The following is a 19425-nucleotide window of genomic DNA, read 5'->3' on the forward strand; positions in this document are numbered from 1 at the left end:
ATCTGGAGTAGTGTGTCCAGTTTTGGGCCCCACACTACAAGAAGGATGTGGATAAATTGGAAAACATCCAGTGGAGGGCAACAAAAATGATTAGGGGCTGGAGCACAGGACTTATGAGGAGAGGCTGAGGGAACTGGGATTGTTTAGTCTGCGGAAGAGAAGAATGAGGGGGGATTTGATAGCTGCTTTCAACTACCCGAAAGGGGGTTCCAAAGAGGATGGAGCAACACTGTTCTCAGTGGTAGTAGATGACAGAATGAGGAGTAATGGTCTCAAGTTGCAGTGGGAGAGGTTTAGGTTGGATATTAGGAAAAACTTTTTCACTAGGAGGGTGGTGAAACACTGGAATGCGTTACCTAGGGAGGTGGTGGAATCTCCTTCCTTTGAGGTTTTTAAGACCCAGCTTGACAAAAAAGCCTTGGCTGGGATGATTTAGTTGGGGATTGGTCCTGCTTTGAGTAGGGGGTTGGACTAGATGACCTCCTGTGGTCCCTTCCAACCCTGATATTCTATGATTCCCCAGTGACCCAGCTATGGCTGACAAGATTTCCTCGCACTGGACTCTTCCATCTGGGTGCATCAGGCTTGCAATGACCTTCCTGGGGTACATCAGCACCTCTGTCCTTCACCCGTGTCTCACACAGGGAGGAGCTTGCAGGCCAGGACTCCCCTGGGCATAGGGGCCTGTTGAGGAACCGTTAGGGTGTGTCTGTTTGCACATTGCTCCTCAGCCCCTACTTTCATAGGCGTCAACTCTGTGGGTGCTCCGGGGCTGGAGCACGCACAGGGAAAAAATGGTGGATGCTAAGCACCCACCGGCAGCTCCCTTATCAGCTTCCCTTACCCTCCCTGTGCTTCCCGTCTGCCGGTGGCTCTGCAGATCAGCGCCTCCTCCTCTCTCCCCGTGCCTCCCGCCTGCTGCGATCAGCTCTTTCGTGGTGTGCAGGAGGCTGGGAGGGAGGGGGGAGGAGCGAGGATGTGGCATGTTTGGGGGAGGGATGGAACTGGGCAGGAAGAGGCGGGGTGGGGATGGAGTGGGTGCGGGAAGAGGCGGGGCAGGGGTGGGGCCTTGGGGGAAGGGGTGGAGTGGAGGAGGGGCCTGGGGCAGAGCCGGGGGTCAAGCACACTGGGGTTGGCGAGGTGGCTCTTACCTGTAGATGATGCAGGCGCAGTCCCGGCAGGTCCCACAGTTGGCAATATCCTGCCCTGTCCGGTATGAGCGTCTCCTACAACAGAGCAGAAACCCCATGAGCAAGGAGCCCTGGGGTTGCTGTTCCCAGTGTCTCTCAGACCCCTCCCTGTAAGAACTCCCCAAGGGTCTGTGACATCACTCCATTGCCATAGGTAGGACAGTGATGTCAGTGAGGCAACGCAGCAGGAGCCAATGGGCCAGGGTGATCAGAAAACGTCCTGGAGAACTGCAACTGGCAAGAAAGAGAGAAGGGGCATGGAGAGCATCGTGAGGGAGTGGCTTATGAAGAGGGGCTAAGGAAGAGGGGCTGAGCATCCGGACCACAGACAGCAGAGTTGTGGGTGGGGTGGCAGCACCCCTCACAGCTTTTGGAGAGGAGGGCAGGGAAGCTTCCAAGATCTTGGCTATGGGAGAGGACAGCTGGGTTCTAGGAACCCAGGACTGCTGGGTTCCACCTCTCATTCTCCCCAGGCACCCTGCCTGCCACTGCTTTCTCCTCAGCACAATAGAGACAGTGGCTCTGACCCGTCTCTGGGAGGTAATGCCATTGTGAGCAGAGGGTTAGGATGACCTCACTGCCTGGCCACTGATACTAGATGGTTTGCATAGATTCCCCAGGCCAGAAGGGATCATTGTGATGACCCCGCGTATAGCACAGGCCAGAGACCGGCCCCACAATAATTCCCATAGCAGATCTTTTAGAAAAACAGCTAATCTTGACTGAGAGATTGCCAGTGTTGGAGAATCCATCTCGACCCTCAGTAAATTGTTCCGAAGGTTAATTACTCTCACTGGTAAAAGTTTCCACCTTATTTCCAGCCTGAATTTGTCTATGTTCAGCCATTGGATCGGGTTATACATTTCTCTGCTGGACTGAGGAGCCCCTTATTAAATATTTGTTCCCCATGTGATATTTATAGAGTCCCTGCTCCCAGGATAGAGTCCCCCATCCTATAAGTGTGGCCTACGTTCTTTGTTGCTAGATGTACACATTCTCATACAGCCATATTAGAATGCATATTTTTTATTCACATCCAAGTTGTCAAGGGATCTAGCTCGCTCTCTAGCAGTGACCTGTCCTCTTCACTATTTACCACTCCCCCCATTTTTGTATCATTTAATTTTCAGTGCAGGGCCAAGCTGGGTTGGGACCATTCCCAGCCTTTCCCTGACTCAAAACAGACTTTGTGCTTCTCACAAGATTGCAGATCAGGGTAGTAGGAGCAGTAGAAGGCCTGATCCCCCTGCCATGTGCCAGCCCTACATGATCAGCCTGCTGGAGCTCCTCCTCATGGCAGCTTAGCAGAGAATTCGGTGGTCCTTTGCACGCTGAGCTCTCTGGGGAGCCTGTGGCCTCTAGAAAGCCTGGGGTGAATCCCACCCCAAACACCACACACTTTGTACCTGTGCCCTGCATAGCTGACAGTGTGAGAAGTATAATGGTATAATGTAGCATTTGTGGGATGAGGAAACCATTAGAAGGATCAAGCTGGATGGACAGATAAAGACAGCCAGCCTGCCTGGGTCAGCCCCATGACCCATCTAGCCCAGTCTCCTATGTCTGACAGGGGCCAGGACCATTTGTCTCTGCGGAAGGTGTAAGAAACCTTGCAGTAGGCAGAAGTGGGCTCATCCGCTCCAGCTGAGATCTCATCCAGCCGACGAGGTGATAAGCCCTACCTCAGGGCCGGAGCCAGTCCTTTTCAGGACTTGCTTCCGAGCATCAACTATTCACACACACAAGTATATTCCTCTGTTCTCCATGCAGATGCCCAGCCCCTCTTTAAATCTTGATAAGATCTTGGCCCTAACACCATCCTGTGGCAGAGAGTTCCAAAAAATAATTACACTGTGTGTGAAAGTATTTCCTTTGATCGGTTTGAATTTCCCTCATTCAGTTTCATTGACTGTCCGTGTGCTGTGAACCAGGGAGAACAGGAGCTCCTGCTTCCACAACCCATCTCCAGCCCATTCAGTATTTTATAGACCAGTCTCCTCTAATGCATCTCCTCTCTAAGGGAACAATACCAGGCTGGTCAGACCCTCATGGGAGAATTTCTCCAAGACTCAAATCATTCTTGTCACTCCTTCATCTCTGAGCCCCCACTAATTCCGCAGTACACCAGGTGAGGTGAGATGGCCAGTACGGCACACAGTATCTAGATTCACGTTAAATGCCAAAAGGCTAGCAGTGATCGCATGACTAATGTAGTAAACATCAGTGTAAATGGGATAGGACCTGAGGCTAAAATAGGGAAGGAACAAGTTAAGAATTGCTTAGACAAGTTAGATGTTTTCAAGTCGGCAGGGTCTGGGGAAATACATCCTAGAATATTTAAGGAACTGGCTGAAGAGATCTCTGAGCCATTAGCAATTATCTTTGAGAACTCGTGGAGGACAGGAGAGATCCCAGAGGACTGGAAAAGGGCAAATATAGTACTTGTCTATAAAAAGGGGAATAAGGACAACCCAGAGAATTATAGACCAGTCATCTTAAATTCAATGCCCATAAAGGTAATGGAGCAAATAATCAAACAATCAGTTTGTAAGCACCTCAAAGATAATAAGGTGATAAGTAACAGTCAAAATGGATTTGTCAAGAACAAGTCATGTCAAACCAAGAAGCCTTGTGGACGAGGGAAAGCAGTATATGGGATATATCTCAACTTTACTAAGGCTTTTGATAGTCTCACATGATCTTCTCATAAACAAACTAGGGATATAGATCTTAGACAAACCAACAATAAGGTGGGTACACAAAAGGTTGGAAAACCGTTCCTGGAGAGTAGTTATCAGTGGTTCACTGTCAAGTTGGAATGGCATACTGAGTAGGGTTCCATAGGGATCTGTTCTGGGTCTGATTCTAGTCAATATCTTGATCAATGATTTGGACAATGGCATGGAGACCACGCTTATCAAGTCTGGGGATGGTGATACCAAGCTGGGAGGGATTGGAGGATAAGATTAGAATTCAAAATGATCTGGACAAACTGGAGAAATGGTCACAAATAAATAGGATTAAATTCAATCAGGACAAATACAAAGTACTCCACTTAGGAAGGAACAATCAATTGCACAAATACAAAATAGGCAATGACTGCCTAGGAAGGTTTCAGCGCTGTAAAGTGGCAGTGTAGACAGTGCCCCAGCACTGGGAGCCACTCCCCACGGGGGTGGGTTTTTTACAGCGCTGGGAAAGCTCTCTCCTAGCGCTATGCCGCGACTACACAGCCACGTTACAACAACATACCCTTAGAAAAAACTGCTCCTTATTTCTAGCCTGAATTGGTCTAGCTTCAGAATTCAGCCACTGATCTCATTCTGCCTTTGTCTGCTAGATTAACAAGCCCTCTGCTCCCCATGCAGGTAGTAACCGATTGCGATTACATCCCCTCTTATCCTTCTCTTGGATAAACTGCATAGATTGAGCTTCTTAAGCCTCTCACTATTAAGGCAGGTTTGTCAGACTTTGAATCATTGTAGCTCTTCTCTGGCTCCCTTCCAAATGTTAACATTCTTTTTGAAATGCAGACACCAGAACTGGCCAGGCTTCAGGCACATTGGTAGAGGTGGATGTTCTGGTGTCCAGATAGGAGCAGACTCACACTATGGCCCCATGTCTGGCATTGAATCATAGAATATCAGGGTTGGAAGGGACCTCAGGAGGTCATCTAGTCCAACCCCCTGCTCAAAGCAGGACCAATCCCCAACTAAATCATCCCAGCCAGGGCCTTGTCAAGCCTGACCTTAAAAACTTCTAAGGAAGGCGATTCCACCACCTCCCTAGGTAACCCAGTCCAGTGTTTCACCACCCTCCTAGTGAAAAAGTTTTTCCTAATATCCAACCTAAACCTCCCCCACTGCAACTTGAGACCATTACTCCTCGTTCTGTCATCTTCTACCACTGAGAACAGTCTAGATCCATCCTCTTTGGAACCTGCTTTCAGGGAGTTGAAAGCAGGTATCAAATTCCCCCTTATTCTTCTCTTCCACAGACTAAACAATCCCAGTTCCCTCAGCCTCTCCTCATAAGTCATGTGTTCCAGTCCCCTCATCATTTTTGTTGCCCTCCGCTGGACTCTTTCCAATTTTTCCACATCCTTCTTGTAGTGTGGGGCCCAAAACTGGACACACTACTCCACACGAGGCCTCACCAGTGTCAAATAGAGGGGAACGATCACGTCCCTCGATCTGCTGGCAATGCCCCTACTTATACAGCCCAAAATGCCATTGGCCTTCTTGGCAACAAGGGCACACTGTTGACTCATATCCAGCTTCTCATCCACTGTAACCCCTAGGTCCTTTTCTGCAGAACTGCTGCCGAGCCATTCGGTCCCTAGTCTGTAGCGGTGCATTGGATTCTTCCGTCCTAAATGCAGGACTGCGCACTTCTCCTGGTTGAACCTCATCAGATTTCTTTTGGCCCAATCCGCCAATTTGTCTAGGTCCCTCTGTATTCTATCCCTACCCTCCAGCGTATCTACCTCTCCTCCCAGTTTAGTGTCCTCTGCAAACTTGCTGAGGGTGCAATCCACACCATCCTCCAGATCACTAATGAAGATATTGAACAAAACCAGCCCGAGGACCGACCCTTGGGGCACTCCACTTGATACCGGCTGCCAACTTGACATGGAGCCATTGATCACTACCTGTTGAGCCCGACGATCTAGCCAGCTTTCTATCCACCTCATCGTTCATTCATCCAGCCCATACTTCAACTTGCTGGCAAGAATACTGTGGGAGACCGTGTCAAAAGATTTGCTAAAGTCAAGGAACAAGTCAAGGCATGGGTCAGGGGCACTGGTGCTGCTCCCATATCCCCATTCTCAGGAACAGCAGAATCAGCGAAATGAACAGACATGAATACTGAGTGCTTTGTTCGGAGAGACCTGACCGCACACAGCAGGGAGGCCTGGACCCCCAACAGGGGTGCCTTGGGGAGTCAGTCTGTGCTCTCACAGTTGCTGCATCTTCCTTTTTCTGGCGAGAGCAGTCCGAATTGCCTGCTGAGTCTTGCGGTCGTCTCTGCCAATCCACATTGTACAGGAAAGGGAAAGTGGCCAGGATATACACATGCCCCGAAACTTAGGGAAGACAAGGCATACTGAGCTGTAAACCAGGAGAACATGAGTTCTAATCCCAGCTCTTCCACTGGTGTAAATATTTTTTTGCCCTTCCCAACCACTAGTAACCCAGGGCTCACACCACCACCTTAGAAGAAGGCAGCTAGCATTTACCTGTTTTACAAATAACTAGGAGGTTCCAACAGGTCTCTGCAGGTAGGCCTAGGACTAGAATCCATGTGCTTAATATGATAGACCCAAATCTCATCCACTTTGCCCTGCGGCCTTTCTGAAGCAAAGTGCCAAATTATGTGCATGTGTAACCCCACTGATGCAATGAGGCTTGGTGTCACTCTCTGGTGGTACACCACATATGGAGGATTCTGAGGGTAGGTCTACACTGCAAAAAGAAACAAGCCACACCTGTGGCAGCAAATCTCAGTGCCCGCATCAACAAACTGGTGCTGGCAGGGCTCACGCTATGGGGCTAACAATAGCAGCTCAGACATTCAGGTTTTGGCTGGAGCCCAGGCTCTGAAACCCCGTGAAAGGGGGTGAGGCCCCAGAGCCAGGCTCCAGCCCAAGCCCAAATGTTTACACTGCTATTTTCAGGGCCACAGGCCAAGCCCGCATCAGTTGACCTGGGCTCTGAGACTCACTGTTGAGGAGGGGGTTTTGCGGTGTGAACATAATCCGAGTCTATTACTACTTCCATGTTAATGGAGCTGGTTGTGCTTTTAGAGCCAAGCCTTGAGTTCAGTCCTTGCAGACAACTCAGCCTGAAGTGTTATGTTTGGCTGTGATATCGAGAACCACTACATCATACTGTGTCCCCAGTGCTAAGAACAGAAACCAGTAACCCTAATACCCAGTATCCCACCACTAGCTCCCAAACAGTTGTGTGCTTGGGACAAAATGTGTCATGTCTTTCTCGATGGGCTGACCCACACACAGGATATTAGCAAGCTTTCCTCACCCCTCACTTCCCATAGCTGTGGAAGTCTGTGTGTGGATCTGCAACTCATGGGTTCAAACTCTGTTAATGACTCTCACAGTGTGAGGACTCTGCAATTAATATTGTTATCTTATATTGCAAACCATCCTACAGAGAAGTTGTCATAAATATAAAGGGAAGGGTAAGCACCTTTCTGTATACAGGGCTATAAAATCCATCCTGGCCAGAGGCAAAACCCTTTCACCTGTAAAGGGTTAAGAAGCTAAGATAACCTCGCTGGCACCTGACCAAAATGACCAATGAGGAGACAAGATACTTTAAAATCGGGAGGCGGGGGGAAACAAAGGGTCTGTCTGTCTGGGTGATGCTTTTGCCGGGAACAGATCAGGAATGCAGCCTTACAACTGTTAGTAAGTAATCTAGCTAGAAATGCGTTACATTTCCTTCTGTTGAATGGCAGATAAAATAAGCTGTGCTGGATGGAATGTATATTCCTGGTTTTGTCTTTTTGCATCTTAAGGTTTTGCCTAGAGGGATGCTCTATGTTTTGAATCTGATTACCCTGTAAGGTATTTACCACCCTGATTTTACAGAGGTGATTCTTTTACCTTTTCTTGAACTAAAATTCTTCTTCTAAGAACGAAAAGGAGTACTTGTGGCACCTTAGAGACTAACCAATTTATTTGAGCATAAGCTTTCATGAGCTACAGCTCACTTCATCGGATGCATACTGTGGAAAGTGTAGAAGATCTTTTTATATACACACAAAGCATGAAAAAATACCTCCTCCCACCCACCTCTCCTGCTGGTAATAGCTTATCTAAAGTGATCACTCTCCTTACAATGTGTATGATAATCAAGTTGGGCCATTTCCAGCACAAATCCAGGGTTTAACAAGAACGTCGGTGGGCGGGGGGTAGGAAAAAACAAGGGGAAATAGGTTACCTTGCATAATGACTTAGCCACTCCCAGTCTCTATTCAAGCCTAAGTTAATTGTATCCAATTTGCAAATGAATTCCAATTCAATAGTTTCTCGCTGGAGTCTGGATTTGAAGTTTTTTTGTTGTAATATAGCAACTTTCATGTCTGTAATCGCGTGACCAGAGAGATTGAAGTGTTCTCCGACTGGTTTATGAATGTTATAATTCTTGACATCTGATTTGTGTCCATTTATTCTTTTACGTAGAGACTGTCCAGTTTGACCAATGTACATGGCAGAGGGGCATTGCTGGCACATGATAGCATAGATCACATTGGTGGATGTGCAGGTGAACGAGCCTCTGATAGTGTGGCTGATGTTATTAGGCCCTGTGATGGTGTCCCCTGAATAGATATGTGGGCACAGTTGGCAACGGGCTTTGTTGCAAGGATAGGTTCCTGGGTTAGTGGTTCTGTTGTGTGGTATGTGGTTGCTGGTGAGTATTCGCTTCAGGTTGGGGGGCTGTCTGTAGGCAAGGACTGGCCTGTCTCCCAAGATTTGTGAGAGTGTTGGGTCATCCTTCAGGATAGGTTGTAGATACAATTGGATACAATTAACTTAGGCTTGAATAGAGACCGGGAGTGGCTAAGTCATTATGCAAGGTAACATATTTCCCCTTGTTTTTTCCTAACCCCCCCCACCCCCCTCCTCAGACGTTCTTGTTAAACCCTGGATTTGTGCTGGAAATGGCCCAACTTGATTATCATACACATTGTAAGGAGAGTGATCACTTTAGATAAGCTATTACCAGCAGGAGAGTGGGGTGGGAGGAGGTATTTTTTCATGCTTTGTGTGTATATAAAAAGATCTTCTACACTTTCCACAGAATGCATCCGATGAAGTGAGCTGTAGCTCACGAAAGCTTATGCTCAAATAAATTGGTTAGTCTCTAAGGTGCCACAAGTACTCCTTTTCTTTTTGCGAATACAGACTAACACGGCTGTTACTCTGAAACCTGTCTTCTAAGAACCTGATTGATTTTCCATTGTTCTTAAGATCCAAGGGTTTGGGTCTGTGTTCACCTGTACAAATTGGTGAGGATTCTTATCAAGCCTTCCCCAGGAAAGGGGGTGTAGAGCTTGGGGGGATATTTTGGGGGAAGACGTCTCCAAGTGGGCTCTTTCCCTGTTCTTTGTTTAAAATGCTTGGTGGTGGCAGCATACAGTTCAAAGACAAGGCAAAGTTTGTACACTGGGGAAGTTTTAACCTAAGCTGGTAAGAATAAGCTTAGGGGGTCTTGCATGCAGGTCCCCACATCTGTACCCTAGAGTTCAGAGTGGGTAAGGAACCTTGACAGAGGTAAATTTGAATGGTGTGTTAATATTTGTTTTACTGGTGTAGTTTTAGGGTTTGTATTTTGTTTAATGGGAACTGTCCCTCTAAGAAGGTAGGACATTTAATTGTGCAGTGGGTTTGCTAGTGACTGAGCACACTGGTGGGAGGCATTGCCTGTGTATGCAGAGAGGAGAAGACGCTGCCTGTGTGAGCTGCAGAAAAGTCTGCACTTGAACTGATCTTTCCAGACAGCAGCCTCACTTGCCAAGGGGTAGCAATAGTATGTATGGGGCCTGGCTGCTTCAGGATAGTGCTAATGAGCTCCGGAGCCTTTCTCCTGGAGGGCACCGGTTTGAATCCTACCTGGCTCAGGAGGGACTGACAGCAGTTCCTATCTAAGGGACGTCTGGTGGCCCCTGTCTGAGAGGAGTTTGTGAATCTCAGCTCCCATGACACACACTCATCCCTGTGCTTTACCCTGGCTGGCAGACTGGACTACCCGTGACGTGTAGGGGAACGGGGAGGGCAGGTGTGTGTTGGCATGGGGAGGGCTGAGAGCAGGCAAGTGTGGGACTGGTGCACCATGGACAGGTGGGGGTCAGCGGGATGGCATTGGGTCAGTGCTGTCTGGACAGTAGTTCCCTGGAGTCGTGTTATCCTTTCCAGACCTGACACCTCATTTGATCGAGCCAAACCTATGGAGGGGAGTCCGTGCACCTTGTCTTCCCCCACAGCATTGCGCCCTCCCTGGCAGCCCACCTGCACCCTGCTGCTCACCCATCCCGCTGGGCCTCCTTCTTCTCCAGGTCCTGGATGACATCCAGCAGCACCTTGATGGTTTGTTGGCTGGTCTCCAGCACCCCTTCCAGGGACTGCAGCTGTGACTGTAGATCCCCCATTTGCCCGGGTCCCACACTCACATGTCCCCGAGATGTTAGGAAATGCTCATCCTCCTTGGACAAACCCACTTGCCCTTTGGCTGCAGCCACCAATTGCAGAAGGTCCTGAACCTGGTGCAGAGTCTCCAGCTGCTCGGCCGTCAGACAGGGCTCGCCCAGCAGCTCGTTGCTCCAGGGGGCCCCAGGAGTCCGGGTGAATTGCTGTGTCCTTGGGGGGTGCCCCTGGCTGGATGTGGAGATCAGTTGCTGAGGCTCCTCCAAGTTCACGAGGCCACACTCAGTCTGGATGGCCTTTAGCTGGCTGCAGACACTGGGCCTTGCAGCCACAGGTTGGGACTGTCCACTGCTGGGAGCCTGGTGGCTGAGGGTGGCTGGTGTCTTCTTCAGCATGGTGGCTGTAGAAGTGGGCTGGTTTGGTGGTGGCAGGACTGTGCTGGGGCTGTGGTTTGAAGGGAGGCAGCGGGGGCTGCCCCAGGACGAGCTGTGGTGTTGTTGCAGGGCAGCGGCGGGGTCTCCTTGGGAGGGACACTGAGCTGGTTGGCCGAGCCCATGGCTGCCGGTCATGCGGTTATGAGCAGGCTGGCATGGCAGGTCCTGCTCAGACTGGCTCCTGCTCCAAGGCAGTGGCTCTGCAGGTGGCCCAGGCTGTCCACATGGCACAGAGGGAGGGCGCAGGGGACACGGAGCAGGGGCACCGTGGCTATCCTTAGGGCTCCCACAGTTCCTGGTGTATGCAGGGGGCTGGGAGGAGCAGAGGCTGGGGCTGGGCACTGGGGGGCAGCCCTTTTGCTGGGAGGTATAGTTGGCAGCGGTACACCTGATGGTTCCTGGATAAGGTGGGCAAGGAGCCCTGGGCGGTGGAGTCAGTCCGTGGCACAAAGTGGCATGTGGAGCAGGGCCTGGCTGCCCCTCTCTGCTGGTGTGCTGGGCGAGGGGGGAGGCAGGGAGGTGGTTGTGTGCGGAAAGGCTGGTGAGGGTGCACTGGGGGAGATCCCTGCTGGCTCTGGCAGAGGCGGGTGCCCTGGCAGGACCCCTGCAGCCCGTCTGGCTCTTGCTGGGCTCCCAGGCGGTGGCCAGCACCTCCTCCTGGGCGAAGTCGCAGGTGCTCTTGCTGCGGACGCGGGAGGCTGGGAATTGCTGCTGGAGGCTGGGGGACGTCTGGATGGCCGTGCTCAGACACACCTTGCTGGGCATAGGCAGCGTCAGCGAGTGCGGCTTGGCCTGGTGCCAGCTCCGCTGGATGTCCGAGGCATAGTTTGCCACCAGCTCCAGGGAGTCCCTGGGGGGCGTAGAGGCACATGGGGTGTTGGTGTCAGGTGTGGCTGCTGGCTCCTGGGGGGGACTCGCCTCCTCCCCAGGGTTACCATCTACCAGGTCCTTGAAGCGTACCTGCTGGGTGCGGTTGCGTCGGCGCTTGAGGCGGGTCTCGATGTCGGGCGAGTCGCGGTTGAGCAGCACCGAGCGTACTGTCATGGCTTTCTCCTGGCTGCCCTCACTGCTCTGAGCCAGGCAGGGGCTGGTCTCCTTACTGACCATCTCGTGCCGCCCCCCCCGACCTCAGGCCCGAGGCTCCACTCCCATGCTCCTCCGTCCTGCTGCTTGGGAAGCTGCAGTACACGCGCTGCAACCTGGCAGAGGGAGCATCTCCTCCGCCTGTCAGAGCTGCGGCAGGAGACCCGTGCTAAGGGCTGCCCATGGCTTGGGCAGGGGGGCAGCTGGTTTCATCCTCTGCTGCCTGTGGGTCTCGCTGATGCACTGGCGACCAGGAGGAAAGCTGAACAGGAGATGCAGCATTGAGGCTTCTTGGCATGCTGTCCTGGCCGTCCTGCCTCTGTCCTTTGCCCCTAAAGCCTCCGACAAAGTGCCCCAGCATAGCTGGCCCTGAGCCTGGCCTGGGGCACCAGGAGTCCATTCTCCTGGCTGCTTTTCCTTCTTAGTCACCCCCAGGGTTGGCCCCCCTGGGGGCAGGATGGCAGCAGGTCCAGGCCCAGCTCATGGCCCCTACGCACCCTTGGACCTGCAGAGACAGAGAGAGACTGTGTGAGCATGGAGCCAGCGCAGGAGCTGCAGCACGTCACCCTGTCTCCTCTCACGTTCCCTCCCAAGGGCAGCAAAGTTTCTAGCACACATGGCTGCCTCCGCACAGAGTTGCTGCCCCTTTCGAGCCCTCCCTCTCAGCTCAGGCAAGATCACAAACCCAAAGAGACAAGTTCTGATCTCCTGCACTGCCTCTTCAGCAAAAGGGGAAAAGGAAGCCCCTTTAGCATAAACACAGTACAAGTTCACAGCTCAATTCAAGCAGAAGAAACTGTTAAAAATAGCTCTGCCACAGTGGGGCTAAGTGCACCGAGCTCGGTGCAGGGCAGACAGGCTGTGCCAGGGAGCCAGCTCCACGCAGGGCAGTGACAGGCCGGGGTCCTGGGTGCGGGGAGCCAGCTTACACCAAACATGGTGAATGGGCCAGTGAGAGAATGTGCATCATCCCTTTATCTTTGAAAACTCGTGGCGAACGGGGGAAGTCCCGGATGACTGGAAAAAGGCTAATGTAGTGCCAATCTTTAAAAAAGGGAAGAAGGAGGATCCTGGGAACTACAGGCCAGTCAGCCTCACCTCAGTCCCTGGAAAAATCATGGAGCAGGTCCTCAAAGAATCAATCCTGAAGCACTTACATGAGAGGAAAGTGATCAGGAACAGTCAGCATGGATTCACCAAGGGAAGGTCATGCCTGATTAATCTAATCGCCTTTTATGATGAGATTACTGGTTCTGTGGATGAAGGGAAAGCAGTGGATGTATTGTTTCTTGACTTTAGCAAAGCTTTTGACATGATCTCCCACAGTATTCTTGTCAGCAAGTTAAGGAAGTATGGGCTAGATGAATGCACTATAAGGTGGGTAGAAAGCTGGCTAGATTGTCGGGCTCAACGGGTAGTGATCAATGGCTCCATGTCTAGTTGGCAGCCGGTGTCAAGTGGAGTGCCCCAGGGGTCGGTCCTGGGGCCGGTTTTGTTCAATATCTTCATAAATGATCTGGAGGATGGTGTGGATTGCACTCTCAGCAAATTTGCAGATGATACTAAACTGGGAGGAGTGGTAGATACGCTGGAGGGCAGGGATAGGATACAGAAGGACCTAGACAAATTGGAGGATTGGGCCAAAAGAAATCTGATGAGGTTCAATAAGGATAAGTGCAGGGTCCTGCACTTAGGATGGAAGAATCCAATGCACCGCTACAGACTAGGGACCGAATGGCTAGGCAGCAGTTCTGCGGAAAAGGACCTAGGGGTGACAGTGGACGAGAAGCTGGATATGAGTCAGCAGTGTGCCCTTGTTGCCAAGAAGGCCAATGGCATTTTGGGATGTATAAGTAGGGGCATAGCGAGCAGATCGAGGGATGTGATCGTTCCCCTCTATTCGACACTGGTGAGGCCTCATCTGGAGTACTGTGTCCAGTTTTGGGCCCCCCACTACAAGAAGGATGTGGATAAATTGGAGAGAGTCCAGCGAAGGGCAACAAAAATGATTAGGGGTCTAGAGCACATGACTTATGAAGAGAGGCTGAGGGAGCTGGGATTGTTTAGTCTGCAGAAGAGAAGAATGAGGGGGGATTTGATAGCTGCTTTCAACTACCTGAAAGGGGGTTCCAAAGAGGATGGCTCTAGACTGTTCTCAATGGTAGCAGATGACAGAACGAGGAGTAATGGTCTCAAGTTGCAATGGGGGAGGTTTAGATTGGATATTAGGAAAAACTTTTTCACTAAGAGGGTGGTGAAACACTGGAATGCGTTACCTAGGGAGGTGGTAGAATCTCCTTCCTTAGAGGTTTTTAAGGTCAGGCTTGACAAAGCCCTGGCTGGGATGATTTAACTGGGAATTGGTCCTGCTTCGAGCAGGGGGTTGGACTAGATGACCTTCTGGGGTCCCTTCCAACCCTGATATTCTATGATTCTATGATTCTATGAGCCAGCGGCCTTCCTGCTGCTCCACGGAGGGCACTGCTGGCAGTTCAGCAGGAGTCCAAGGGCTGCATCTGTTCCCGTTTCAAATACAAAGAGGCAACCTGTGGGAACTACAAGTCCCTGCATGTTGCTGTTCTGAGTGGAAGGTGTCCAGCCCCTGCTCTTCCACTCAAGGGCACCCTCCCCCCCATCAATTCTGCTGATTCCCCTCAGTCTCAACCTGCTGCTCCCTCTCCCCATTCCAACCCTTGGCTCCCCCACATAAAGCAAGGCTGATGGTCCTCAATCCTGAACTTCAGTCCCCCCACTACTCCAGGCCCGGGCGCTCCGCATGCTGCCACCCATTATTCCCCCTGCTACTCCAGGACCGGGCGCTCCGCCTGCAGCCGCCCCTCATTCCCCCTGGCTACTCCAGGCCCGGGCGCTCTGCCTGCAGCCGCCCCTCATTCCCCCCGGCTACTCCAGGTGTGGGTGCCCGGGACAGTCCATAAAGCAATCTCGTCTGGAGCAGCAGGGACTTTTCCAACTCAGCTGAGTTGGGATTTTACTCAGAGACCCCCGCCTGCCACCTGGAGGCTCTAGGTTTGCCGTGCATTATATCTAAATGACATGGCACAGAACCCTTCCCCTTCCCTCCCTTCAGGCACTGCAGTTGAGTTAGGCCCCTATCGCTCCTTGTGTCAGAGGCAATTGGAGTCACTGAAGGCTGCAGGGCCCTTGGTTCTATTTCTGTAAGCAATGGTAGATACAGCTACTAGCCCAGCCCAGGGCAGGAGAGTGCCCTAAGGTCCGTTTCATAATGCTGCACCCACTCGCACACATGCTTCCCAGCGTGGGCACCGACACGTCTTCCCTGCCACATCAGCTCTGCAATGAGCACACATGCACCCATTCCCCCTACCCCAACTGTGTGAGAGGCATGCACACCCGCACTCCACCACCCCTTGATCCCAAATCACACCCAGGCATACATCTCCTGCCGCACCCTATACCAACTCCAGTCATCTCCACTCTCCTTCCATTCCTGCCTCCCGTCTGCCCCAGCTGGGTTTCCCCACTCCCTCCTGCATGCAGCACAGCACAGCACATGCTCAGCAGCCTTGCTTGAGTTGCCCCCTGCCACCCTCCAGGCAGCTCAAGGGATGTGGAAGAGTCTAACAGCTCATTTCAGAGAAGAACTCACAGAGAGGAACTGCTTCGGAGCTGCAGGGACAGTTAGAGCCGCGAACACGCCGGGAGCAATGCTCCTTTGCCTTGCAATTTAAGCTGTGTTTACACTGCCACTTTCAGCATTAAAACTTTAGTCGTTCAGGGGTGTGAAAAAACACCCCCTGAGCGAGAAAAAGTTTTAGCACTGAAAAGCACCAGTACAGACAGCGCTGTATCCCTGGGAGCCACACTCCCAGGGATAAAGCTACCACCGCTCTTTCGGGGTGGTTATTTTTTATCTCCAAGAGAGCTCTCCCCGGGCAATAAAGCATGACTACACTGCCCACGTCACCGCAGCCGTGCTGTAACATGGGCAGTGTAGACATACACAAAGTGTCCCTGATGTCCAAGGTCTGTGAATATCCAGAGGTACCTGCTGAGTGGGCGAGGAGCAGACCAACTCCAAAACCCCCCCGCGCCCCACACCTCTCCCTCAGCACCCTTCCAGTGCTGCTGCCTTGCTCCCTACAGCATGTGTGCAAGGCTGGGCCTGGTATAGAAGGGAACACCCCCTGCAGCTCGCATTCAGGCCCTGCTCCCTAGAGCACGCCCTGTCCTGCCCCCCACAGTGCCTCATTCTGGGAACTCTGCACAGCCGGCATTGCTATCCTGTTTTACGGCTGGCAGTGCAGCACACGCACGGTGCTGCGGCCACATCCCTTGCAGCTCGTTCTTGCTGTAACCAAGCTGACGACTCAGCAGAGTGGCCAAGAGTTAGCAGGCGCTGAGAACAAGCAAAGTTCCCAGCTGCTGAGTGAGCTGGATTCCCGACCCCTCCCGCAGCGAGCAGCAAGCTGCACAGCTCAGAGCTTAGCAAAACCAAACCAGAGCTGGGAGGGAGCTGCCTGATCCCTCCCGCCTTGGGGCATCCCCTTCTGGAGTGGTGGAGGGTGGTGCCCACAACCAGCCTGCCACCCAGTGCCTGATGCTGCAGCTTTCTGCTCAGCATTCTGCTCAACGCGCCACCCAGCCAGACGCCCAGTCGCAGGGCAATTTCCTTCCTGCTCTTGGAGCCGTGCCCAGACGTAGGGAGATGCTTGTAAGGCAGAACGAAATGAAGACACAATAGATGGGACACCTAGTTAGTATGGACAGCAACAGGCTGGAGAGAGTCATTACTCAAGGGACTGAGTGAGCTGCAACCTCCTTCTACAGCACCCAGCGCGCTGCTGTTCCCGAGAGCTGCAGGGTGGGAGCCGCAGCAGGGTGGGAGCCGCAGCAGGAGCCAGCCAGAGTCCAGTACAGCAGGCAGGAGGGGTTCAGGCAGTGCTGCCTAGTACAGTGAGAACCATCCCCACCCCGCTCTGGGGAAGGAAAGGGGAACATTGCACACACTGGCTGCCCTGAGAACACTCACTCAGGGTTTATACACAGACCCCACCTCCCAAAGGCAACCCCGAGCTTCCCTGTGCATTTCTGAGCACAGCACAGCTGGCAGGAAGCATTGGGCGTGTGCCCTCAGTGGGACAAGGCTGCAGGACTCGGGCCATGCTGTCCTGGGGATGCCAAATAGGATGGGGGAGTAGCTGCAGGGGGAAGGGTCACTATGATTCTTGCCATAATAAACTGATGGCTCCATCCAGTGCATGGAGCCCTTGCCAGGGAGGCCCCGTTCACTCTGGGAGGCCATTTTCTAAGTCTCTGCCTTAGCTTAAGCCATGGCAGGTGCCTGCTGTGGACAGGTCAAACCAGACCTTGGGCTCTACCAACTCCCCCAAGGGCACCAGCAGGCCCGTGGACACTAAGCCAGGTCTTCTGAGTCCCAGTCCAGTGCGATCCACTGGCACTTGCTAACTTGAGTGCTTGACTTGGGTTCGGGCAAGGGGCTGTAGGTAGTACATTGGGAGGGGAGTGCCAACTCAGCAATCTGTCACTCTGGTAATGGCTTTGTTCTCTCCCTGTAAGAGACTGGGGACCCCAGTATTTATTGTATGCATTGTGGTAACTCCTAGGAACCCCAGTCAGGGATCAGAGACCTATTGTGCTGTGCACTGTACAAAGTACAGTCCATGCCCCAGAGAACTCAGGCTGAGCATCAGACAGGATATGACAGGAGCATGGACGAGAGATGGGGGTAGCACTGATTGCAGTGACACCCCCCCCGCACCCAACTCATGTCACATCAGTATTGGGACACAAGTGACAGGAGATGGAGGAAGTCATTGCAACCAGTAGTAGGCACTTATCGATATCACAAATGCCCCACAGAATTGGTCAGTGATGCACAATGTGGGAATTGAGGGCAGGGCTAGCAGCGGGATCAAGGAGCACTGGCAGAGTTAGGTGTCGGGAAGTTTTCACAGGACCTGCCCTTGTCTGTACTATGGTATAGCTGATGCTTCTCCTTTGAGTTCTGTCTGCACAGAGTACACAGGGAGCCCTCTGTATTGTAGTCATCACCCCTCAAGAGCAGTGACCATTGAAGCTGTGCATACTGCCCTGATGAGGTACGTCTACACAGCATTCTGGAGCGAGTGGGAGTGAGCCCCACAGCCCGGGTCAATAGACATGGGCTAGTGGGGCTCGCATGAGCGATAGCTGTGTACACAGAGCACTGAAGTTGCAGCTCGGGCTGGAGCTCATGCTCTGAAGCCCAAGCCCCTCCCTGGGCTTCAGAGCACTGGTGAAAGCAAGGTGCTTATAGGTCTCTCAGCCCGACGTTGATCCAGGACACAACACTGGAATAGCAGATACAGGACTCAGATGATAAAGGAAGGAAGGTAATCTAGTGAATGACAATAAGCACAGGTATATGGAAGACAGATCCTGACTGACTTGGGATCTTGTTCTGATGAGATTCCAGGTTTGGTTGCTTAGGGTAATAGTGCTGATGTACTACACTTAGACTTGGTACTCTGATTAAGAAACGAGAATGATACAAAACCAACATGGCACAAATTACATTGATTAAAAACTGGTTAACTGATAGGTCTCAAAATGTAATTGTCAATAGAGAATCATCATCGAGCAGGTATGTTTCTAGTGCAGTTCCACAAGGATCAGTTCTTGGCCCTGTGCTATTTAATATTTTTATCAATAACCTGGCATTAAAACTCATCTCTGATGAAGTCTGCAGATGACACAAAGATTGGCGGGGAGGGGCGAAGCAAGCAGTGAAGGGGACAGGTCACTAGAGAGAGTAATCTAAGATGGGCACAACTAAACAGTGTGTGTTAATATGGCCAAATGCAGAAACAAAGGATGCAGGCCACACTGACATGATGGGGGATTCTATGCTGGGAAGCCGCGACTCTGAAAATAACTTGGGGACATCAGGTGGATAATCAACTGAACATGAGGTCCCAGTGTGACACTGTGGCCAAAAGGGCTAGTGTGAGCCTTGGATGCGTGAACAGGGGAATCTCAAGTAGGAATAGGGATATTATATTCCCCCTGTATTTGGCACTGGTGCAAACGTGATAACGTGTACAGTTCTGGTGTAGCAGAAGTCGACATATCTTAGATTGACTTACTTAGAATCACTTACTTCACGTCCACACAGCACGGGATCGATGGCGGCCACTCCCCCGTCAACTCCGCTTCCGCCTCTCGCCCTGGTGGAATTCCGGAGTCGACGGCAGAGCGATCGGGGATCGATCGCTACCCGCCGATCCGGTGGGTAGTGTAGACATGGCCTTAGCCATATACCCCCTTCTCTTCTCCTCTCCCCTTCCCCCCACCCCCCAAAATGATGTCTTAGAAGAGTTTAGCTTCAGAATCAAGGCCTGGGACCTGAAAGCCCCTGAATCAACCTCTGCCATCAAGGATGGAGTCTGTTGATCAGTCCTGTAGCCCTCAGGATCCCTGCAGCTGCCATCCAACTTGGGTTATATCCAGTGTCTGATTCCTCAAGATCAATGGCTAACTTGTCTAGTGCATGGACAGCTCCTCCATG

General features: G+C 51.9%; 2 protein-coding genes across 3 annotated transcripts in view; one reads left to right on the forward strand and one right to left on the reverse strand.

Moving 5' to 3' along the window:
- LOC141986946 (dedicator of cytokinesis protein 2-like) overlaps nt 1–19425 on the forward strand; it is a 334430-nt gene that overhangs the window by 208981 nt on the left and 106024 nt on the right. The window lies entirely within an intron of this gene.
- LOC141986938 (uncharacterized) overlaps nt 1–19425 on the reverse strand; it is a 32752-nt gene that overhangs the window by 6005 nt on the left and 7322 nt on the right. Inside the window, exons 2-3 of one of the 2 annotated variants that reach the window (XM_074952019.1) lie at nt 10243–12381; nt 1152–1226 (exon numbers count right to left, since the gene is read on the reverse strand). In XM_074952019.1, the coding sequence (XP_074808120.1) occupies nt 1152–1226; nt 10243–11900 (1733 nt within the window). In that variant the 5' untranslated portion in view covers nt 11901–12381. The remainder of the gene's footprint in view (nt 1–1151; nt 1227–10242; nt 12382–19425) is intronic. The other variant, XM_074952020.1, reaches the window with a different exon arrangement.

Source organism: Natator depressus, chromosome 4, assembly GCF_965152275.1.
Source record: "Natator depressus isolate rNatDep1 chromosome 4, rNatDep2.hap1, whole genome shotgun sequence".
In the NCBI taxonomy this organism is placed as follows: domain Eukaryota; kingdom Metazoa; phylum Chordata; order Testudines; family Cheloniidae; genus Natator; species Natator depressus.